General features: G+C 46.7%; 1 protein-coding gene across 2 annotated transcripts; it reads right to left on the reverse strand.

The window, feature by feature from the left end:
• Nucleotides 1-9,632: 9,632 nt before the first annotated feature.
• Nucleotides 9,633-11,369, reverse strand: LOC119444859 (cuticle protein 16.5-like). 2 transcript variants are annotated; one of them, XM_049663707.1, is made up of 4 exons: nucleotides 11,261-11,369; nucleotides 10,573-10,878; nucleotides 9,846-10,416; nucleotides 9,633-9,754 (listed from the first exon to the last, which is right to left on the reverse strand). In XM_049663707.1, coding segments are annotated over exons 1-4 (882 nt in total). In that variant the 5' UTR covers nucleotides 11,264-11,369; the 3' UTR covers nucleotides 9,633-9,752. The 2 variants fall into 2 exon arrangements, with proteins under 2 accessions (XP_049519664.1, XP_049519665.1); XM_049663708.1 differs by having other exon boundaries at nucleotides 9,846-10,424; nucleotides 10,494-10,878.
• Between the last annotated feature and the right edge of the window lie 13,950 nt (nucleotides 11,370-25,319).

Genomic DNA, 25,319 nt, shown 5'->3' on the forward strand with positions numbered 1-25,319 from the left:
CTCCGTCGTCTAACGCAAGACAGCAGAAGCTTTCTTTTACAAGCTTGGGATGTACTCAAGATCCTAGTTGCGAATAGTTGTCCGAGCCGCTACCCTGTGTGTCATGCTGTCTCTTGAGCCTGATTCAACAAAATATTCAAGAAAATACTCAAATCCACTGCTGCTATTACAAGCCATATATTGTGCAGCATATTTTGTCAGCCACTTTCGGAAGGCAGGATGCCAGAGGACTGGAAAACAGCGAAGGTAACCCCACTATTCAAATCAGGTGAACGTTGTGTTCCATCAAATTACCATCCCGTTTCGCGTACATGCATTACCTGCAAAATTCTCGAGCACATTATTTACTCCAACATTGCCAATCACCTGGAAAGTAATCGTTTATTGTTTAAGAATCAACACGGCTGCCAACCAGGTTTGTCTTGCGATACTCAGCTTTTAGAATTTATCACCAACCTCCAATTAGACTCTTTGTTTCAAACTGACGTCATATACATAGATTTCTCTAAACCCTTCGACCGAGTTTCACGCAAACGCCTAATAAATCAACTCTGTTGTCTCAATCTCGATCCCTTAACCCTCTCATGCATTAAATCTTTTTTATCTGATCGTTTACAATTCACAGTGATCGTTGGTCATCACTCAGCTATGACTCCCGTAAATTCTGCAGTCCCTCAGGGATAAGTACTTCGCCCTCTAGTCTTTTTAATTTACGTAAATGACTTGACCTCGGGAGTTTCATCACTTGTTTGACTTCGCATGAGGACTGTTTCCTGTACCGCCACATAAATGCCACTAAAAACCACGTACTACTGCACAGCGATCTCTGTTTCATAGAAAAGTGGTGCTCGCGCAGGTTGATGCAGACTAAAGCTTCTAAATGTAAAGTCATGCGAGTATCCCGCAAGCAGTCTAACTCTGAATACCACTACTCGTTAAATTCAACGAACCTAATACATGTAGACAAATACAAGTACTTTGCATGGCATCCTAATCAGTAGCAACTTAACGAGGTCTGAACACGTTACGCAACTTATGACACAACTTGTGAACAATGTTATCTTTGTGCCCACCCTCAATCCGCCAAATACCATATGTAACTTTCGTTCGCACTAAACTTGAATATGCTGCATCCATTCGGAGTCTTCATCAAAGCTACCTTATTAGGTAACTGGAAACCGTGCAATATCGTGCTGCTCGCTTCATAACGTCCAACTACAACTACCATTTGAGCATCAAAATTATTAGGGAGTCGCTAGAACTGTGATCTCTAGACGTCAGACGCAAACTATCTCGACTCTGCTTATTTCATAAATTGTATTACTGCTTCCCGAACTTGCATAGCTCCTTACTAATTAATACCTCCCGTCCGCTATTCTCGCCGCCTATTCAACTCTATGAGCATCCAACGACCTTTTTGGTGGCACCACCGCATTTAACAAATCATTTCTTCGTGTAGCCATCGAGGAATGGAACAACTTTACCGAATTGATCGTTGCAGAGCGCGACCCACTAAAATTCAAATAACTAATACCAAACCACTTTAACAGCGAAGCTCTTCTAGCTAACCGTAAAAGTGGCGCCTGCTGTCGCAAAACCTCGCCGAGCTATGACGTCACTGCGTTGCCTGGCAGCATCCTCGCGAAACGGCGTGCGCCTCGCCTCCTCTCCGTGCCGTGCACATGTTGCCTTGACATGGGACGTTAAGGAGAGGGAAGGAGAGCAGGCGCGCCGTGCCTGCAATTCTCGGGAGACGGAAAGAAAACATGAGAGCGAGATATAGCGAGAAACAAATTGTAGCAGCACCAACGAGGGAAAGGGCAGAGCTGCTGCCGACGCCGCCCGCGTTGCCTAGCTGCGCATGCGCCAAAGCAGGAGCAATGACGTCACCTCGCGTTGCCAAGTAACCGCCGACGCAGGTGCGCGCTCGCTTCGCCCGACAGAGACACGGCTCCTGCTTGCCTGCCTGCGTTTGTGGCATACCAGGAACGCTGTCGCTCGTAGGCGCCGAGGCGTGCAGCGCTAGTCACGCGAAATGTCGCGAAAGGGAAGGTACCTCCGAAAATGATCGCTCGAGAATATCTTCTCTAGATGCGTAGTTAAGTTAAACAAACTTAAGACCTAGCAGCAACCAAGTTAATACCTAGCAGTAGCAGCCAGTAAGTCTTGAGGATTGACACTTTTGCTGTGCCTAAGCTTTGCACGACCGAGTGCAAAGCTCGCCCACTATGTTTTTGCTCATATTCTCTTTAATACTCCGCCCACGCATTTGCACCCCTTTCTATATGTGTATGTGACTTTTATGTATGTTTATAATTATTGTTTCTTGTTAAGCATTTAGGTAATAAGTAGGTTACTTTTCGAGCATTCTGCATACGTACATTTTCTGTCATATCACTCCCACGCGAATTGTAATTTCGCTTCACGCTCGTCATCCTTTTGTTGTTTGTTTTTTTTACTGCTGTACCCCCCCCCCTTTATTTAATGCCCCTCAAGGGCCCTTTCAGGGCCTAATACATGGTGTTGATGATAAAAAATTATTGCATGGGATGAAAGTTGGTGCTACTAGTATGATGCTCACACGAAGCGTCAAAGTGCTGAATGCCGGAGTCATGGATCACCAGCCTCGAAAAAAGTCAAACGACAACCTTCGAGAACAACGACAATGTCGATCCCATTCTTTGATAGCAAAGGATTGGTTCACCATAAATATGTTCCTCCAGGTCAAACAGTGAACCAAACTCTTTACATCGATGTCTTGAAAGGTTTGCGAGAAGCAAATCAACGTCGCTGCCGTGATATGTGGCATTCTCAAGACGGGTTCTTACTGCATGACAAGGCAAGACTCCATACTGATTTGTCTGTCAACGAGTAAATGGCCAGACATTCTCTTATTGCCATCCCACGTCCGCCATATTCGTCCGATCTCTCACCGTGTGTTTTTTTTCTTGTCTCCGCGACTGAAAAGACGACTGAAAGGAAAGCTTCATCAAGATATCGCAGACATCCAACGGGCTGTGGCAAATGAGCTTACAAGCATCGCAGTTACAGATTTCCCTCCTTGCTTCCAAGACCTCCAGAAACGTTGGTAATTGTGTACAGATAGCCAAGGGGACTACTTTGATAGGAGCTAGGATCAATACTTGGTATGTGCAATTTTATATTTTTACGACCTTTGTCCTGGAACTTTTCTGGCAAAGATAATATCCTTTCTCTATGATATTATGTGTGCATGCTGTAAAATTCGATCTACTTATCTGTCTTATCGTACTGTCATGTTCGACTTAGCAACCGCATAACTTTTATTTGTCTAGGGAAGTAATTCACGAGAAAAGTTTTTCATGATATATCATGCGGCTTGAGTAGAACAGCCAAAGGAGACTTTACTGAGCTTCGCATCTGATGCCGGTTGCTGTAACCATTTAAAAATGTCATTAGCACGAGATCTAACTTCTGCAGGAGAAGTGGCTCCTATTATGTGCAATAAATGCTGGTACCATTTTTATACAGCCTTTAAATTACACATTACACAACTTTTGCCTTTCCTTGGACGACATGAGCCAGATAGCCATCATTTTCAACGGGAAAAGGTTGCTGTGATTTATGCAACACTGGCTAATGCATTAACCTCCTCCGATATTCTGGGCTTGACGTGACCTGCACAATCAACTTACGCTTTCTGCCGGGATGTCACCCTTGAAATCCGACCTCCATGCATTTATGAAAGGCGCTGGAATGTGTTTTTCTACGCCTAGCTCGCACATCCTGATCAGTAATGGTTGCTGTTAAGAAGGTTGCTGTCCTATAAAGTATTCCAGGTTTCACAATTGCTACCAGCGCATGCAGTTAGCTAAAGTATGGCCTTCGAGAATACCTTATGTTTCCTAAAGAGAGAAATCGCTGGGGTGAAAATTGCGATGTGATTAGCCTACATAACTTCTTGCTTCGGAAACGTGCATCGGTCAGGTGTTTTTTTTTCTTTCTTTTGTGATTTTGCAACTGGAACATTCCGATCAAAAATGGGAAACACCTTTTCTATAGCAGACCAGCTTTAATTTCGCTGGGAGCGAAAAAAAGGCATGTAGGTGAAAAGAAAAGCACGGTGAAAATGTGCTTGGCAATGCGAAAAAGCAGCCGTCTAAATGATTAAAGCATTAAGATGTAAAATCGTAGGTCTTTGCTTTTTCCACAGGAGCCAAAAAAAAAGAGCTACTGGCCGCTAGAACAGCTGGTTCTACGTGCCTCGAATGTGCCCTCGCAGGCATCACGTAGTGCTTAGCCAGCGTTATTACAACTCTGACTGTCCGCAGCATAAAGTATCTTTGCGTGTGTAAAGTGAACGCCGTCAAAATTCGAATACATAAACATTCATTGCATCCAAATAAAGAAGCTCGTACTTGGACACAACTTCCTGGCACATATAGGTGACGTCCAGTTTTGCAAAATAACACTTAATTACAACCATGTCAACAACCGTGACACCAAAAAGAGTATTCGGCGTATCGCGTGAGCTCTCGAACTGTTGCAGCCACCGCACAAATCGGGGTCACTCGTGCGACCTACCCCCATGCGACGCATTCATCTAAGCTGTTGGCGAAACAACCAACTTCTGAATCATCCACCTGTAGCCACTGACACAATTGAAGTGATAGCAATATGAACTGTCTACTTCAACGTATAAATTTGCGTAGGCCCACGTACACCCGGTGCGCTCGGAGTTCCGATTAAGCCGACCAATCTTCCGAGTTCATCCAGATGTTGAGCCACTCTTACATACTGCGAAACAGAGGGTGAAGCTGCGAAAGCGAGAATAAGTGCGCATGTGAGAGTTCTGTGAATGGGAAATACGGCCCGTACCGAATGTAATGCTGGTAGCATGTAATACCATCAAAACAGGAGTACTGGTGAAATGAACGGAACGAAGAGCAGAGAAAGATACGAAGCCAGTGCATTGAGTTGCGGCTAGAAAATTGGCACTGGTGGCTGGGCAGCACAGAGCGCACTCCTCGCCTCCAAAAACCTAAGCGGGCGAGCAGTTACCACCAGGAGAACGGCAGGCAAGGAGAAAATCCACATTATCGCCGAGAGAAGCGCAATGACAATGGTGATTAGGGGGCCACAGGTCCCCGAGCAACACAAGTTGTACTGTTGACCAGTCCGTGCAAATTATATTGGATCTGTAAAATGGCGAGAAATACTTCGCCGGTGCAGAAAGTGATGAACGCATACAACAATTTGAATGTCGCTTTTGCGTATCTTATGTTATACCCCGTATGTTTGAAATTTGGCATTTTACTGTGGTTGTACGTACAAGGTCATACCAGGTTTGGTGCGTCTGTTCGTTCATCTATTGCATTACTCCGTCCTTGCGGCCACCTTTTCGCTTGGTATCACAAATAAAAATGTGGTGGAGTCTAATCAGGGTGTCACAGCTTGTACAGCGAAGCAAGATCAGCTCGTTGACAGAGGCGGAAATATCGCGTCATGCATGTATGTGTGCTTTCTGCCTAAAATGGGATAATTATTCAATCAATGAGGCTTTATTACTAAATAATATATACATGCACACATGGAAAATGAACATACAGAAAAAGTTCCTGCAGGGTCGAAGACCGATGTGGGATCTCCTCTACAACGCATGACAAGAACACTAAAAAATATATTGCTGTATTTAGAACATGTGCGACACTATAAATACAGTGTAATATTTAGGTAATTTGCGAAAAATGAGAGAGAGATGAACCTAAAAAAATGAAGAAGCGCAAAACACAACGAAGGAAAATTAAACAAATATTACAATGAAAGAGCAAATGAAAGTATGTCAGATTTCGGAATTTTCTGAGAGACATATTATGACTGCGTAGTAGTAACGAAGCATTGCATGAAAAGCTGCTGAACCTTATAGTTTTCGCCGTCTGATTTTCAACGCGCTGTAAACGAGTGTAATGGATTTGGTACGTATTGCCTCATGATCAAATACACCAACTGATACTTCTGTGAACGAATGCATATCCACGCGCTATGAGAATTGATTTAAGTGAAGCTTTTATTGGTGCTTGTGAGTAACTGTGTCGCGTATTAGCGACCATTTGCAGTTGATGCCAGACTACCTAAAATGGACGTTTCCACTGGGAACCACCTAGCTCAACATAAACATGTTACGTTCGATCATGCACGTGACTCGCCTGACGACGAAGGAATGAAAGCGATGGAACGGATGCGCTTGCAGGGTGATGACGGTGTGATGAATACGCAACGACGACGGTGAAATGATGTCGAAGGCATGAGGAGAACGCGTCATTACGCTAAAAATCACTACAATAAGATAATCACTATAGAACTGTCATGCTTTTACGACTATGACATTGCGACGATAGCGCGAGGACAATGGCGTGACGACCTTGAGATGACCACAGTAGAATGGCGACTATGGTGCGATCGCGATGGTGTGACGACGACTGCGTGAACACCGTGGCATGACGACACTCGAGTGACGGCGACGGTATAACGTCGGCTGCGCGCCTACTATAGGATGGCGACGCTATTGTGGCGATGGCGGTTTGACGACAATGGTGTGGCGCCGACTGGATGGTGACCATGACAACGAAAACGACGGCATGAAAACGACCGCATGTTGTTGGCGCTCTCGTCCGTGCTCATATACATCCCTTGCCGCCGCGAGCCGCCTCAATTCATGCTTGTATCCTGCGCGTGTTTGCACTATAGCGGTACCGGCCAAACGGGTGGATCTAATTTGAACTGGATCTAGGATTTGTTTGCACTACGTACGGTACTACGGGGGCAGCTTTAATCGTGCTTTATTCTTCATTTGTTAACACTACTTATGGCACCGGCAAATCAGCATGCCTTAATTTGCACTATATCTAATGTTTGTTTAGGCTATGCCTGTTACTGGCCAATCCTGCCACCTTATTTCGCACTATAACCGTCGTGCTTTTGCATCTCAGGTACACTGCGCTGCCTTAATTCGCATTTTATCCGGTGTTTCTCTGGACCAACTCCGGTAGCGGCCAATCGTGCAAACTGTAGCCAGCACCGAGCAGCGATGAGATTGGTACGACGACGAAGGCGTAATGACTGCATTACTTTCAGAATGACCCACGCATTCGGCAAGCGCGCCCTCGATTTACAATGTATCCGGTCTTCGTTTGCATTATGACCGTTCCCGGCCAATCGCCAAAGACTGTGGCCAGGAGCAAACAGGGTTGACCATGGTACGACGACGGCATGATGACCACGTTACTTTCAGTATGACACATGTATTTTGCTAGAGATAATCAGCGAGACAACAGCCAGCAGCAGCAGCAGCAGAGGTAAATCCGAAGGAAGTCGCAACAGAAGTTTCGCTTTAATAAATGGTCATCGGGGCATAAGTAGTAAAAAGGAGCCAGCCTTTATTCGAATCCGGATATCATAAGCCACTCTTCTATGAATAAGTTAATATCTTTGTCAAATCTGAAGCCCTTATCTAGTTCTACACCAATGAACTTAGTTTGATCAGAATTATTGGTAATTTCGATGCCTCGATTCATACCGATGGGCTATTGCAGAAAATGTTTGAGGCAAGGAAAAATTGTTTTAGCGACAATACTTCTACTAAAATTGCACTGTCCCCGGCTTACACCATTAGTAGTATCCTGTGTTAAATTTCAACGTAAATATTCCATGTCTTTGTCAGAACAATGAACAGTACTGTCATCAGAACACAGCACACATTGTGAATGTTGAAGGAACTGCAATTGGTTATTTATATATATAAAAAACAAAAGCGGATCAAGCATTGAATCTCGCGGGTCACCAGTATTAATAATTTACGGTCGGGAGGTAATTTCGAAAATACAAACAACCTGCTCTCGACTAAGCAAATAGGCGCTTATTAGTTGTAAATCTGAAATTCTGATACCAATAACATTCAGTTTTGAATATAAAATATTATTACGATAGCATCGAAAGATGTTGAAGAGATGTTGAAGATCTTAAATAATTCTTTCAAAATTACAAAGATCCATAAAAAATGACAACCCTTCCCCTATCGGAAAATGGTGGTAAGCGAAGCTTGTCGTGTGTTTCTTCGGTGTTCCTCGGAGCACATTGCACTGACGAGTACCCCGTTGTGCTCGAACTACAACCGATCACACGCACTGCAATTGGCTCCAAATTTCCGGTTGAGAAACTCACGTTGAAACCTGGCCGTCGCACAGGGGAAGTTGGAGCTAGCGTCGCCGAGGCGTGCACCATCGTTGTGGGGTTCCTGGAGGGCAAGACGACGCTGACGTTTGGCCTCAACATCGCGCTCCCGCAACTCGGGGTCCGCGGCTCTTGGCTGATGTTTCGCCTGGGCTTCGGAATTGAGCCCTCACGCTAGAATCGGCGCGTCCACGACGAGCCCTTTCCCGAGCAAGTTCGCAGCGCCGAAAGTGCAGCATGTTATTGCACGGTCTAGGCAACACCATTAATCAGCAAAATGGCTGCTACGGGACGTGTGCCTTAACGCAAGCACAAGGCCCCCATTTAGTAAGCCAGAGCTGTGCAGCAGTCGTGGCTTCAGGGAAGCGTGCTCCTCTCGCACCTCGAAGGCCCGGGATGCATTCTCATGCACCCAGAGCGACATGTACCAAATTCTGGTTTCAAAGACAGAAATTTAATTTTTGTTTACAGGAACCTCCCTAAGAAAGGTGATGACAATCTGACCGTTTTTTGCGGGGTCGGCCATTTTTCGTCATTGAGCAATTTCGCCAAGGTCACTGCCAGGGCACCGCCAACACAGACGAAAGGGTTGTGGCCTTAATTTTGGACCAATTCTGTAGTCAACTGCTGTTCGTATTTTATCTTTTAAGGTACTTAGAGCTAAATGAGTGGAAAATCCTCTCCTGAAAGCTTTCTCCTGAAAACGAAAGCCTCTTCTGAATCTTTGATAGCTAACTCAGCAACCTTATTGGTAATGCTTCCTCTATCTGCTGTGCTAAAAATGATAAAATGACGATGGGATGATAGGAAAATAGTTTGAGGGATCATATATATCACCTTTTTTGAAAACTTGTCAGACTCTGGCACCAGTTGGGCCACCGTTGTCATCTCGCATTGTCTGCATGGCATTAAAATATTCCGTTTCTATCATGAGCGACAAGAATACACGCAGTGAAATTTTCATTCTTGCACTGATGCATGAGCAGGGAATTTTGAGGGTAGACTCACCATTTCCTTGTAGGAAGTGTAGTGCATGTAAATATAAAGCCTCCAGGAAGGTAGATATCGGTGCATAGTCTAGATTAGGTTGCGTTATTATCATCCAAGTAATGTGTAAGTTCACAAAAAAAAGTTAAACGCCAAATCAACAGAAGCTCAGCGCGTCGAACACGTTAGTGGGATTGTTACACAAAAGCGCAGTACCAAAGATTTTTACAAAGTCTTATGTAGCACTAGTGAACATTCGAACAACAGAACAATGGAACATATGCTTGTAGGTTGTCAGTGCATTGTCATTGCTATGCCATCTTGACCATTTGTTCTGGTGAGAATGCTTGCAGGGCTATGATCTCCACTAATATACTTTTCTCGTGTGTGTGCTTCAAGGAACCGTATCAGCGGAAATGAAGCACAGACAGCAAGGCTTAGTTGGGAGAAGCAGTTTATTTCGCAGTAACAGTCCATACACTGAATTGATGTCTTGAAAACTGTTTCTCCATTGCTCTGTACATTGGGTCCAGCCAGATGGCCTAAAACAAGAGAATTTCTGGAAGAGAAAAACGTGAACGTTAGTTAGAAAGTTGAGTTCAAGAGTTGCGTTACCATTGAAAAGAATAGAAAAGGAAAGAAAAACTTACACTTCTTCTTGCGGAGGAGGGTGGAGTAGCTGAGAGGAGAGCCAAGGCCGTAGCCATAGTTCAGGCCGTAGCCAAGGAGACCGTGGCCGTAACCGTAGCTGCCGACACCGTAGCCGAGGGAACCAACACCGTAGCCGTAGTAGGCTGGGGCAGCGTGAGCAACACCGTAGGTAGCAACGGCTGGGGCAGCGTGGGCAACATGGGCAACACCGTAGGTGGCGACGGCTGGAGCAGCGTGGGCCACATGGGCAACACCGTAGGTGGCGACGGCTGGGGCAGCGTGGGCTACGGTGGCAACAGCTGGGGCAGCGTGGACAGTGGTCACGGCTGGGGCAGCGTGGACAGCGGTCACGGCTGGGGCAGCGGCGTAGCTGGCGACAACTGGAGCGGACTGGACAACCTTGGTGACAGCTGGTGCAGCGTAGGTAGCGACACGAGTGACAGCTGGGGCAGCAGCGTAGGTCTGGACAAGAGGAGCGGACTGGACAACCTTGGTCACGGCGGGGGCAGCATAGGTCTGGACCACTGGAGCGGCCTGGACCACCCTGGTGACAGCTGGGGCGGCATAGGTCTGGACCACTGGAGTGGACTGAACCACCCTGGTGACAGCTGGGGCAGCAGCAACGACCTGAGCAGAGCGGACAACGCTGGTCACGGCTGGGGCGGCAGCGTAGGTGGCAACAGCTGGAGCGGCGTGAACAGTGGTCACGGCTGGGGCAGCGTGAACAGCGGTCACAGCTGGAGCAGCGTGGTAGGTAGAAACGGTGCGGGTAACAGCTGGGGCAGCAACGGCGTAGCTAGCGGCTGGGGCGTATCCGTATCCGTAACCAACACCATAGCCAGTCAGGCCGGAGTAGCCGACTCCATGGGACAGGCCGTAATGGGAAAGACCAAGGCCACCATATCCGAGACCGGCATAGCCGAGGCTTCCGTAGCCAAGGCCGTAACCAAGGTTGCTGGCGAGGGTGTAACCTCCGGCAACGTGACCAGCAAAGGCGCTGGTGGCCAGGGCGAGGACGATGCAGGCACGCAGCTGAAAGACGAATAAATTTTTAATATATAAATTTTATATGTTCTGCATATAAAAAATGCTGCTAACTACACCACAGCAGTGCGCATAAGTGTTCTTCTTGATGTTGCCTCACTGATTATTGCATTTTTAATTGATTCTTCATTATTGGACTGCATGGTAGCTCCGTTTGTAGTCTTCAGTTTTAAAGAACTCATTGCAAACCATGCAGTCAGAAGATACTGAGTAGCGAGTTTCTACAGTGCAACTAAACGTTGTTACAGCCTTAGCCACTTTCGCTTTTTCTTGCAAAAAGCAAGAATAAGCTTGAGGCCATTTTTGCGTGATATATTATTGAACTGTTAGCAGTTCCTACACGAGAGCGGACAGTTAATTGGTCACTTACCATGGTGGTGGTCCTAGTCCGATGGAGGAGAAGAAGCTTCTAATTTGGGTCTGTGAGGAGCGGCCTTTTATACCCCATTGTTGGCTTCCAGAAGAAGTCAGAAGCCGGGCTTTACGAGTGGCGAGGGAATCTCATTTCAATTCATTATTAGCCTGTACCACCGAAACACCGCGCTCCTGCATTAAGTAAATGCTGTGCTATGCTTCATGTTCGTTATTCTTTTTTCGTACTATAGCACAAGAGAAAAAAATTATTCTTTTGTTTTTCTTGCATACCGGTTTTACATTCCAATGCAAGGCTTCAAAATTTTGGGTGTGTCTGTACTCAATTAAGCATTCAGTACAAATTCTACTTTGAATACAGTGAAGAGCGGTGAAGAGGAAAAGTAGGATGCTTTCATGAGCACAGCATAACCGGATGCCTCTTGAGCTGCAGCCGAACGAACAGGTGCGATGCTTATCTTTTATTATTTGACCTATTTCGACAGGTACGGCGAGAAAATTAGTATTGCGACCGTCACTTTTTTGCAACTCCTGCGTCTTTTCGCGAGAACAAGAAATGGGTGGAGGAACGTTAGCTCTTTTGCTGCTTAGCGAAAGAAAACAGCCACTGATACTGTGCGAAACATTCTCGGTATTTTCTGCTCAATGCGGCATGGTTCAATCGTCTCACTCCTGCAATGCGAGAGAGCGAAAAAAACAAGGCAATTGAATTTCAAGCAATATTTTAGTACGATAGCAATTATATGGACCCTCCAAGCGAATTCTCGCCAACGCCGGGGGGTTCTGCACACATTTAGGAATGTGTATGTGATATGCTTATGCATGCCACATATGCGGGCTATATTACTGCACCATTCAATCACTAAAGTTGCTAAAACCAGGTCTTACGTTCATGACTAACTTATTCCTCAATGTTTTGAGAATTGCAGCTCACAAGCAAATGTCATGAAATGTAACATTCACAACTCATGCATTTTGTCCGAAATCTTTTCAGACTATTAAATACTAAAAGCGCAAATTATATTACTGCTCATACCTGAACGTGATGCAATTATACTGGCGTGGCTCTGAAGATGCGCTTGTGCGATGTCATTACAGGCCCTAAATGGCGTGTTAAAGCTTTGAAGAGTGCCAGAAAGTTTGGCGTGCCCTCCTATGTAGCGTCCGCGTAAGTCGGACCCGCGTATAGTTAGAACCAAGCCCCTAGCCAGGAGGTGTCTAGCCCTCCCCCCCCCCTTCCCCCCCCCCGTATTTTTGATGGGACGGGGCTCCAGCAGCGCTCGCGACACCCACTGCGCAAAGCCACTTGTCAAGAACTGCTCACAATGTGCAAGACTAAGCAGATCTTTCCGGGCCCAGTCTTACGGCACTGAGTACATCGGCCGACCGTCTCTTCCTTCTTGGCTCCGAGTAAGTTTTTTTTTGTATTAATGAAATCTATTGAGACGAATCGTCCAATATATGATTAGGAAGATTCAGCTCAAAACGAAGAATGCAAAGCTATTATCAAAATAGTAGTTAAAAAGTCACATAATTTACATACTGCGATTTTTAACGAAAATAATTACTGAAACATAAGTGCTTTCCTCAATTAGTCAAAGATTTCAGCAAGTACCCCCCCCCCCCCTTCTGAAAAAACTTGCTGGCTATGGGCCTGGTTAGAACGCCGTCCTGGAAGTTTATGCGCAATGCTAAACCTATCTATCGCGCTCAGTGCATATGGCATGCATTCGCGGAATTAAGCCCAGGTTATATAGGAGTAAATTAAACCCTCTCATTGTTACTGGCTAACCTCCCTGTTTTTCCTCCTATTCCGCATTCCTCTGATTGTTTACTTTCCAGCATATAAACTCCGCTGCAAAGAGGCAATGGATTCAAGCGCGCAATAATAAATATTTTTCGAGACCTTGATGCCATGAATTCCCTCTTTTCTTCTCCTGGCGAAGCAATAGTGATATATTACCTAAACAGCTTGTCACGGTGGCTCATTCACCTACGGGCGGAGGTAGGTGCCAGTAAGTTAACTAAAAATAAAGAAATTGGGATCCCTGTGGAGGTGGGAATGGTAATTTGGCTGTAAGAAAATTTGCTATAATATTATCCCATGATTGAATTGCAGTAATTGAATTTCCAAGGCTCTCGCGAATTCGTGTAACGCCAGGAGGCGTTCATTATATGGCACCAGTGCTCCTGGGAGAAAGACAATGAAACCGGAAACAGGACATGTGCTGGTTTCTCAAGTAATCTCTTATTCGGGAACATGTCAGCATACCACAAATGAGAATGGGGTGAATAAATATATAGAAGTCTAACCGGTGTTTCATCGGGTGTCGTCGACAACAACTGTGTGAATGACACGAGCGTTTCGCGAAACCTTGAGAGCACATTTAAAGTGGCCGTAAACCACATTCTATCGAAGTGGAGAAGGGCATTGTAAGTTAAAATAGGCCATTTCGGAAATACTATCCCGCAAAAAAGTTCTTCAATGCGTTCACGGAAGCGGAGTTATTGGCAATCAAACACCCCCTTCGCGGTGCTTCCGCTCCTTCTTCAATGCCTTGCACGGCGAAGGCTGCGGCTGAGCGGGGCGTGCCCAGAACTGAACGTCGCCGTGGCGCGCACTTTAAATTTATTAGTGGCACGAGCACCCAGTGACACTCCCGTTTATTGCGCAGCAACTTCCGGTTTGCCACAGAGGTGGGACGAAATTAAAAAAGAATCATATAAAAATAAAAACAGGTAGGTATCGATGGTTCTACTTATGGTTGGTGATAGATATGACATCATAGCACATGTTTAGTGCAGTAAAGAGATAATTAAGTATCAGGTATAATTAGAAACAATTAAGGAAAATCTAATTGCCCTACACGGCAGCACGCAATCGTACACTTTAGATACCCACCGCATCAGTACAGGTTCCCGTGAAACTCCAAGACCAGAAGTGACGTCATCAGTGAGGTCACAATTAAAGCAGGGGTACCCGCTCATTACTTATTAAAATAAAAACATGCTAATTAGTGCTACACACCACCTGACACAGAGTGAACGCCTGCCTAACACAGCGGAGGGGTGACGTCACTCCCTCCTCTTTCGCTTCTCCTCTCCCTTCGCGCACCTGCGCCGTCACTAGTGGACGGCGTAAGCTGCGCTTCGTGCGCCGTCCACTAGAGGGCTACGCGTTGCGTCCTCTTCTCGACCTCATCCGCGCCTTCATGCAATCCGGCGCTATCACGTCTGTAGGTTGTGGCTAAGTCGTACTTTAAGACTGCTTTTTTTTTGTTTTCCGCCCTACACCAGGGTACACCAACATCAATGTCGAGCGCGACTAGCAGACATCTAAGTCAATTGACGCAAGACAAAAACCGTCATTAAATAACGCGCGTAGGTTCGAGCGCCCTCCAAGAGGACAACGGCGTATTAGTGAAAACAACAAAGACGAAGACATTATGGCACGTGCGTTCGCCGCACCCACTGGGATATATGTGACCTTTGTCAAAAGAAGAGGAAGTGAAGCGCCACTCCAGAAAAAGGCTTCTTGATGTCCTGCTTGGAACGCTACAGTTATTTAATTTATTTACTTGCCGGGCACAAGTTATCCCCCAATAAATAAGTATCTTATAAGTCCTTGAATCATTCATTACAATTCTGGTGGAGGTGCTGGGTATGATTCCCAGCCCAATTCGGAGTTGAAGAAAGCAGCCCGGAGCCACGCCAACTCGGACCCAACTGAGCTCACGCCTGTCCATCAGCGCACGAGCCGTCGCCTACGTGGTGAGTGACCCGAGTTTTCTCTTTTGCCGGAGCCAACTAGTCTAACAGCAGCAGCCAGTACCGAAATGACATCCCAGACCGCCTCAACCCGCGTCGTCGTTGATCAGCCGATGACGCCTAAGCCTTTCCACGGCGACACTTTTGAAGACGCCGAGGACTGGTTAGAAGTCTTTGAGCGTGTGGCGGACTACACTGGATGGAACGAAGACTGGAAGCGCCGCAACGTTTACTTCGCGTTGCAAGACTCTGCACGAATGTGGTTTGAAAACCATGAAGCTGCCCTCCGGTCGTGGGATGACTTCCCACGGGAGCTGCTGGCTACGTATTCGAGATCAGACCGAAGGGAAAGAGCTGAAGCCACTTTGCAAGCAAGAAGCCAACGAAATAACGAAAGCGTGGTAATGTATGTCGAAGATATGTCCCGCTTATTTCGCCGGGCCGATCCGAGCATGAGCGATGACAAGAAGCTTCGGCATCTGATGCGCGGTGTGAAACAGGAACTTTTTGCCGGTTTAGTTCGAAGCCCTATACGCACCGTTGCCGAATTCCGCGCCGAGGCGACAACTATGGAAAGAACACTCCAACAGCGAGCGAGGCTCTACAACCGCGATATGAATGTCGCATCTGTGCACGCCATATCAACGGTGTTCGGGAATGGCGTCGATGTATTACGAGAACTCGTAAGGTCTGTGGTTCGAGAAGAGCTCCAGAGGCAACAGCTGAACAATGGCCCTACAGCGGTCTCTTCATTGGCAGAAGTGGTTCGTGAAGAAGTGAGACAAGCAGTCCGCGAACAGCACACAGAAGCACAGCCACAAGCGTCACCAATGGTACGGCCGACAGTATCTTACGCCGAGGTACTCAGAGGAACGCCTGGACGTACTTTCGCCACGGCACCCACGCATGTACCCCTACCTCAGTTCACGCCGCCTCCGCCTGAGACGAGATTGCGGAAGGCTGACATATGGTGCACTCCTGACAGAATCCCACGGTGCTACCACTGCGGCGAAGCTGGTCATCTCTATCGGATGTGCGAGTACCGCAGAGCGGGACTTCGGGGTTTTTCCGTAAACGCTCCTTGCCCAAGAAACGGTGAACGCCCTTTTGAAATCCTGGAGTATTTGTCAACGCGCCAAAGACCTCATACTTCACAACAACATCAACCTCGGTCAACAGTACCACTGCGCTGTCGATCACCAAGCCCGCATCCATCCTGAAGCTCCCTGAGGCGAAGTTCCCAAAGCCCGAGTCGGGAAAACTAATACCGGCAACCTGTGGAGGTAAGGCCGCTGTCGACGCAAGAACAGAGCCTCCAGTGCTGACTCCGAAATGTAACGACAGACGCGAGAGCAGTTGCGGAAACAGTTACGTTACTTCCGATTTGTGTGTGGTTGTAGACGGCTACGAAATTACTGCTTTAATAGACACAGGTGCAGACCATTCAGTTATGAGTAAAGAACTTGCCAGAAGACTGAAGAAAGTGCTGACTCCTTGGAGAGGACCGCAAATTCGAACAGCGGGAGGACACCTTATCGACCCGGTGGGCAGGTGCACTTCTAGAATTGGAATACGTGGCTTCACATACGTCGCTACTTTCATTGTCATGTCAGAATGCTCGAGGAATTTAATTATTGGAATGAACTTTTTGCAGGCGAACGGTGCAGTAATAAACTTACACGAATCTTGTGTGCCGTTCTCAACCAAGCACGCCATCGCTACGTTCGAGTGTGAAGAACAATTTGATGCGCTCCAGATTATAGACGACGACGTCACGATACCCCCAAGATCCAGCATAGCTGTCGCCGTAAGAAGCAGCGTATTCAGCGACTATGAAGGAATAGCATGTTATTCGCATACTTCTCATACTTCTTCTGCTTCGCATACTACTCAGGGTTTCCTGACGGGAAGATGGTGTAATCTTTTTTTGGGCCGTGCTTAGCGTGTGCATTGCAAACGCGACGTCCATCACGTACACTTGCATTCCGAGTACGACACATGTTCAGGGCAAGGCGAAAACGAAAAGTGTCTGATCGGCGCACCCAGCGTACGCGGCTTATATGTGTTCTGTGTATGTGGTTCGTTTCCGCGACGTGGTAAACGCCAGTCCTTTACAACTTTCAGAAGTGATGACACGATCAGTAGCGATAAGCTTTAGTGCCTCGTTATCGTTGCCGTTCCTCGTGTGCTATGCTACGTGTGAGCCGTTTCACCGGCTGCGATGCGCCGTGATGACCGCAACGTTCAAGCTATGTTCTTGCTGTTACGAAGTGTGTTCGTAGCATACAAACCGTGATATACATGTGTGATGTGTCGCAGTGGTACTAGTCGTAAAAGTACTCATTTTATGCGATGTGCGTGCGCTCAGAAAAGAACTGTGCATAAGTGCTGCCGATAGTGTTTTCTTATGTATTACCCCGACAGACAAGCCCTATCACACCGACCTTTTCTGCTTCGCATAGTTATGGTTTGTTTCTGAAGTTGTTACTGTACTTTTGAAAATGCTTCTATCAGTGAGGGGAATTTAGGGAACATCTTAAAAGTTAGATAACTTCAAAACACAGCGTTGTCGGGAAAGTGGACACACGTGAGAGCAGTGACGTGAGGAAAGCTAATTTCGGGTAGCCTTGATTCTTATCATGTGGACATTGGTGTAAATAGCAGGAATTACTATATTTCACGAAGTAAATAGCTTCATATTTTGTGATGCAAGCAGCTTGCGCATACAAGAATCCTAACTTCTTGGTTTTTTGCTGGTGACCAAGCACAGAGTCTGTCTGTGCAGACACCAGTGACACGGTACATGGATATATTATAGGTAAGAACTGGACGCTTCCTTCCGAAAGCAATCTACATGTATATATAAACAAGTAAGACTGAACAACCGTATGGTGATATATGATATCCTGCTAGCAGCCAGCAGAATCACATGATAGAAATGTTGCCAGCAGTTCTTTCTCACTGGCTAGTCAAGGCCACATTCCTAATGCAGGCAGAGTAAGCTGAAAGAAAGTGTGCCGTTACTTTGTAGATCCATCCTAGTTCATTTTGTGGTCCGTGTCACCAGTTTTGGCACGAGCTTTCAGTTTATTGCTACCATTATTTATAACTAGTGCCAGCATAATCTGCGTGGCAAGTGCTTTCGGTTCTACCTTGTTGATTTCTGCCAACCGTCGATGCCGAATAGTGTGCTATAAAACTGACTTGTACTTGCACAGTATGCCCATTAAGTGTTTTTCCGGTGCTCTTTCATCTAACTCTAAGCGTATTGCTACCAACCATTCGTGGGTGTAGGATATCAGACGCTTCATGTGGCCATCTCATTGATTTTTAATTTGCACAGGCCGTGGTTCCACTCATTAACCAAACCGTCTTCAGCTGCGCTGCCAGATTATGGAAAGAGGCGCCACGTCACGTGTAATTTTTTAGCATGTTCATGGCCACGGTGCATTCTGCTTGAGAATTTAGCTGCTATCACAGTTTAAAGGATGCCTATTGGCCTTTATGATAATTTTCGGAATTCAAATTCTCACAAGTATACCAGCATTAGTTATGGGATCGAAGTTACGTGGACGAACTGCTGGCAAAGTTTTCAAGCGACTCTGCCGGCTGAATATCTTCTCATAATATTACAATATATCGTAATAGTTACATATGTCAGGACACACAGCGCTAGCCATCAAATGTGAACACACCTGAGAGCACTAATGTCATGAAATAAAATTTCGGGCAGCCTTAATTTTTATCATGTGGACATCGGTGCGAAGTGTTTACTGTGCCAATTTCTGGAACAAAGATTGGTCCAAGGGTACGTTACGCTATATACTGTGGCACAGGTGCGGTAGCAGATTTATGGCCTACCGAATAAAGGAGAATCCATATGGAGCATCCACTAGGAGGTTTGACATGCCACCTGCGTCAGCAGAGCGAATAATTTTGATTCAGTCAGCTGCAACGCGAAAGAAAATGAAAGCGCGTAATTCCTGAACTCCAAATGTCATTTGTTCTTTATCACTTGGATAGGTACAATGCTATATATAGTCCCATTCCAGAGGTACTACAATCGAACTGTTCTCATGGGGTCCAAAGGCACAAAGGGCAAACTCAGTCGTAGAGTGTAGTAATGACCAAAAAAGAGAAGTTCATTTGCGTGTGGATACAACACAGGCACAAAGGACCAATACTGTGCCTTTTGCAGGAATGAAGATTGCTTTTTGTATACGCTGGACCTCCCAAAATACGGCAGGCTTTCGTCGTCGTCATCATGTAACTAAGTTGCATCCACTGCAGGTAGAAGGCCTCTCCCAGCTATCTCGAATTATACCTGCCTTGCTTCAGGTGACTTCATTGCATGCCTGCCAATTTCCAAATTTCGTCATACCACTGAATCCTCTGACGTCCTTGACTCTGTCTCTTTTCTTGACGTCTATTATGTTGGTCTATAGACAACCAGCAATCTCCTTTGCGCTTGGCATGACCTGTTCACCTACAATGTGAAATGGAATATAACTACAACTGGTTTTTGTAGCGAGGTATAACAGGCTCCGAGATCGAAATGCAGCTTGCAAATTTTTAGGAGCAGAGGTCTATCGGGCTCATGGAGCCAGTAGTTACTATAAAAGCCCAAAGCAATATCAAATAGTGTATGAATTGAATTGAATTCTGGGCTTTGACATGCCAAACCACTATGGCCAAAATTAAACCTCCCGAATAATTTGGGCCACGAGCCCCCAACAAACGGGGCGCGGGCGTTTCTAAATTTCGCTCACACAGAAATCCGGCCACATCATTCTTAGCAGCGCCACACCACAGCCGCTAAGCCACCACGGTGGGTTAAATAGAACGTCAGACTTGTTTAACTGGGGAGATTTAGAAATAGTTCACCCAAACGTCATCGCATATGAAAAATCCTACGCCCTGTGTTCTTTTGTATGCCCGGTGGTTCGCGCCTTCTGACTTAGGGTGCGCAAAACCTAAAACTACCTATTCTGTTGGGTGATGTAGTTACGTACGATCAATTCGCTTTTGATTCCCGGTGACACCATGAGTACGGCTACGATGCCACACATCATAAAGCCTGCGAAACTGGCCCAGAACAGGGCACCCCGCTTTGCAATACGCGCAATGAACCAGTTTACAATGACAAAACTGTGAAGTGCATCTGCATATCTTCATTGGTTTTCATCAAGTGCCTCCCGATGGCTTTCTGTACTCAATAGAATATAACATCGAATTGCTTCAAACGCATTCAAGTGAAGTAACTTGGTGTACTTGACGTACACAAATGTGTACACTTTTGTGCTATTAAAATAGCGCTACAAAGTTGGCTCGTGTCATTTAGAATATACTCCAGAATGTTGACAAGTTGAAACAAAATTTTCACTTATCGTATGCTCATGGGATACGAAGGGTTGACCCTTTTTATTCTAGCTGTAACATATTTTGCCATAAGGAAGGGCTGTACCACAACTTCTGTACAGTACCTGAGGCAGCAGCATTTTATTTAGCCTTTGTCATCGCCTATTAGAGTGGTCTTGTTGCTTATACCATCTAAACAACTGAAAGTTTTGTGTTTAGTATACCATAATTGAAATAATGAAAACAGATACCCTAATTTGTACACTAGTGAGATGAATTCCACTGGTCATCATTCTGTCACGTGTTATTCTTCAGTCCTGCATGGTGACTGCATTTGGTCTCATGAATTCTAGGCTCTTGCTCACTTGAGCCTTTCGATCAAGTGAAATCTCCCTCTTCTACAGTCAATTTAGCGGAAAGCCACCACTGAACCGATGGAACTAGGAGCAATTCCAGCACGCTATTGGCCAATCACATTGTTTCCGGAAGCTGTGTGTGATAAACCACTTTAGCTACACCAATAATCGACAGCTCAACTCACATGTACTTAAGTCGCTGACAGAGGCAGGCGAAGATGCTGCACTTATGCAATCGTCACTCATCCCTTGAAATGGGAATGACCCAAACCTTCATGAGCATATCGGTTCACAAGCATGCGACAGCACAAGTGGGAACTACGCGTTAGGCTAGTGCCACAGTTTCAGCTGGTTTGTCATGATGCTCTTGTCTGCAGGGTGCTTGTTTATATTTATTGGGCTTTCTGCTTTGTGAATTCAAAACTTTAATAACGTTTACATCACTAATGAAGGCACAGCCCACATACCACAACTGAAGGAGATATCTGTACATGTAGAGCAAAGAGAACTTATAAGTAAAAAAATATGCAGGTAAAATTATGTCGAAAAAAGTTTTTTTTCAAATGAGGAGGCATACCACCGGCAATACATGCACATTCAGAACATGCAATAAGTACCATGTGTGGAAAATGGAGACATGTGACGCCGAAAACCTGGTTGCCTTTTGAATATTTACAAAGAAATATTCCAGTCCAGACTTTTGTCTTCTGTGTCGGGGTGTGCAATATCAAAGGATAGGTGCAAAACGGGTGTTGTATGTCGCAGTCCAATATGAATGTGCTACTCAAGTTGCACCAAACATATCTATCAATGTGCAAAGCATTCGACCAGTAACCATTAGACCAGTAACCATATGTACGGAGGGCACATGAGAAATAGTTTGCACTGATCATTCTGAGCTCTAAATAAGATATGCACGCTGTTTTTAGCTACAGGGAGCTCATATATATATATATATATATATATATATATATATTGAAAGACGGAAGACGACCAGGACAGGCAGCACTGGCAGACCCGTTTATTCCACCGGCACGGCCGAGGCTCAAACACGAAGAAGAAGAGAAACAGGGATGATGATGGCTATATACAAATGAGAACGATGAAGTACGTGAAATGTGCTTACACTAATTTCCCCCCCTCGTGGAAGCAGCCAGCCTGGCCGCAATCTAAAGATCGGCTGAACGGGGAATAAAGTGCTTCATGCGGGAGACGTGAACAATTTCTGCACTACGACGACGGCGGTCCTCGACGGAGTGAAGCGGAGTGACTAGATAGTTCACTGCGGAAGTTTGTTTTAGGACTGTGTAGGGCCCAATGTACCGGTGAAGGAATTTCTCGCAAGGTCCAGGGGTTCGAACCGGCATCCATAGGAGGACTTGGTCTCCAGGATGGAAGGCGATGTCGCGGCGTTTACTGTCGCAGCGACGTTTTCTTTCTTCTTGGGTAGCGGCGGTGTTGCGACGAGCAATTTCGCGGCAATGCGCGAGTCGAGCTGCAAACTCTTCTGGGAGGGAGGTGTTAGGCGAAGCAGGAGAGAAAGAGAATTCGGAGTCGAAGACGGAGGAGGCAGATCGTCCATACACCAGGAAGAAAGGGCTGTAACCGGTAGTTCGTTGTGTCGCAGTATTATAAGCGAATGTAACACAGGGAAGGATGTTGTCCCAGTTTGTGTGGTCAGGACGTAAGTACATAGAAATCATGTCAGAGAGCGTTCGGTGGAAGCGTTCAGTAAGGCCGTTGGTTTGCGGGTGATATGTAGAAGTGGTTTTATGCTTCGTATTAGTCTGCCGCAAGACTTCTTCGAGGACGTGGGACATGAAGGCTTTGCCATGATCGGACAAAAGAACGCGAGGAGCACCATGGCGCAAGACTGGATTGCAGGAAAAAGTCAGCAACCTCAGAAGCAGCACCAGATCGAAGAGGCGCAGTCTCGGCGTATCTTGTTAAGTGGTCTACCGCTGTGACGATCCAGCGGTGACCGGAGGGCGTCAACGGCAAGGGACCGTATAAGTCAATTCCAACGCACTCGAAAGGTTCGGTCGGACATGGCAGAGGCTGAAGAAAACCGGCAGGCGGGGATGTGGAGCGTTTGCGGTGCTGACACAACGCACATGAGGCAACGTATTTGGCTACCGTTGTGGACAATCCAGGCCAGAAGCAGCGGGTCTTGATACGGTCGTATGTCTTGAGGAAGCCTAAGTGGCCGGCGGCAACGTCATCATGAAATGCTTTTAAAACTCGAAGACGAAGGCAGCGAGGTATGACTGGGACCCACTTGTTACCCGTAGGATGATAAATATAACGATGAAGCACCCCATCTTGAAGGCGAAATTGCTGAAGCTGGCGTCGCAAGCGGCTGTTGGGTGGTTTAGTTAGGCCGCGAAGGCGATCAATGAGAGTTCGACAGTAGGAGTCTGCTTGCTGAAGGGAAGCTAAATCGGAGCGTGAAGAAAGCTGAGCTTGATCCAGTGACATTAGCGTGAGCTGGTGGGCGGCAGGCGTAGCGTCAGAGTAACGTGGTAGAGACGGGGAGTGCGCACGATCGATAGAAGGCGAAAGCGGGCATCGAGACAGTGCGTCTGCATCATGATGACAATTGCCAGATCGGTACGTTATCGTGAAATCATATTCTTGTAAGCGCAGTATCCAGCGTCCCAGGCGTCCTGACATGTTCTTCATAGATGACAGCCAACACAGAGCATGATGGTCGGTTACGATGGTGAAGTGGCGACCATAGAGATACGGGTGAAACTTCTGAATGGACCAAACAATAGCCAGGCATTCCTGCTCTGTGATCGTGTAGTTCCGTTCAGATGGCGAGAGGGTCCGGCTAGCATACGCCACAACCCGCTCTTTAGACGCGGGACCCCGTTGCAGGAGCACTGCTCCGATGCCTTGCGCACTTGCGTCAGTGTGGAGTATAGTGGGTGCCCTCTCATCAAAATGGCGAAGCACCGGTCCGGAAGTGAGATGTTTCTTAAGGGCTTGAAATGCCGACTCACAGTCTTCGGACCATGTGAAAGAGGCGCCGGTGACCAGGAGCTTATGTAGAGGAGCTGCTATTGTAGCAAAATTGCGTATAAAACGGCGAAAGTAAGACGCCAGGCCGAGAAAGCTGCGCAGTGTTTTTTTGATTTGATGGGCAAGGGAATTGAAGCACAGCAGCAATCTTCTCAGGGTCAGGTTGGACGCCGTCTTTTGAAACGACGTGACCCAGCACTTTGATGCTTCTGCTGGCGAATGTGCACTTTTTAGTATTAATCTGGAGACCAGCATCTGAAAGGCATTGGAGGACTTCGTCTAATCTCTGTAGGTGTTGGCTGAAGCTGGAAGAAAAAATAACGATGTCATCCAGATAACAGAGGCAGGTCTTCCACTTAAGGCCACGAAGAACAGTGTCGATCATACGCTCAAACGTGGCTGGAGCGTTGCACAGGCCAAATGGCATTACATTAAATTCATAAAGTCCGTCCGGCGTGGCGAAAGCAGTTTTCTCTTTGTCAGCCTCGTTCATGGGAATTTGCCAATATCCCGATCGCAGATCAAGGCTGGAAAAATATACCGCTCCTTGTAGTGTATCTAAGGCGTCGTCAATTCGAGGCATGGGATACACATCCTTGCGTGTAATCTTATTGAGCGCTCGATAATCAACGCAAAAGCGAACGGAACCATCCTTTTTCTTCACCAGAACGACAGGAGACGCCCAGGAACTGGATGAAGGTCGTATAATATGTCGTGCTAGCATGTCATCAACTTGTTCTTCAATGATCTTCCGTTCCGACTGCGAAACACGATATGGGCGACGGCGTATAATTGCAGAACCGTCGGTTTCGATGCGGTGTGCAGCTACGGAAGTCTGGCCCAATGCGGTGGCACAGCTATCAAAGCAGGATTTGTGGTTAGCCAAAAGGGCGAGTAACGCATCCGACTGGGCAGCGGTTAGGTCAGAACCAATTAGGGCTCGGAGAGAAGAAGAAGCCAAACCTGAGGTTGGTACTGGTGACGAAGAAGGGGAAAGCGCTGCGACAGAGATCAGTGGCGGGTCGGTGAAGGTTGCCACGGTCATCCCTTTGGGCAGCAATACAGGATCTGGGGTTGTGTTGCAGGCGTACAGTAGAGCTCGGCCACATGAAAACCGGACGAGACAAGGGGCGACTAGAATTCCTCGTGAAGTGCAGCGTGAAGAGGGGGTAACCGGTGCGTCTCCATCGGTTAGCTGGCCGGATGTGACAGCTACAATGTGTTCGTGACCAGGGTGCAGGACGTAATCTGCAGCGACAGCCAAGTTCAAGATGAAGGCTGACGACTCCAAAATAGGTGCATCCGTGGTATCTGTGATGTGGACGACTTTCTCCCTACATGATATAACAGCGGAGGCAGAATGCAGGAAGTCCCAACCGAGAATAAGTTCATGGATGCACGCGGGTAGCACAATCATCTCAATGTGGTGACGAATGCCGTCGATCAAAACACGAGCCGTACATTGTCCGTCGGGGTGAATGGGTACGTTATTAGCGCCGCGTAAAACGGGTCCAAGATAAGGCGTTCTGACTTTACGGAGCCGTGAGCACA

The sequence above is a fragment of the Dermacentor silvarum genome, chromosome 3 (genome assembly GCF_013339745.2).
Source record: "Dermacentor silvarum isolate Dsil-2018 chromosome 3, BIME_Dsil_1.4, whole genome shotgun sequence".
Lineage (NCBI taxonomy): Eukaryota > Metazoa > Arthropoda > Arachnida > Ixodida > Ixodidae > Dermacentor > Dermacentor silvarum.

What these genes read in the sequence shown, in the direction of transcription:
- LOC119444859 (XM_049663708.1), bottom strand. An exon ending in TGCCGCCCCAGCCGTGACCA is followed by an intron (nt 10,425 to 10,493) that starts GCGTTGTCCGCT and finishes AGTCCACTCCAG; the next exon opens with TGGTCCAGACCTATGCCGCC.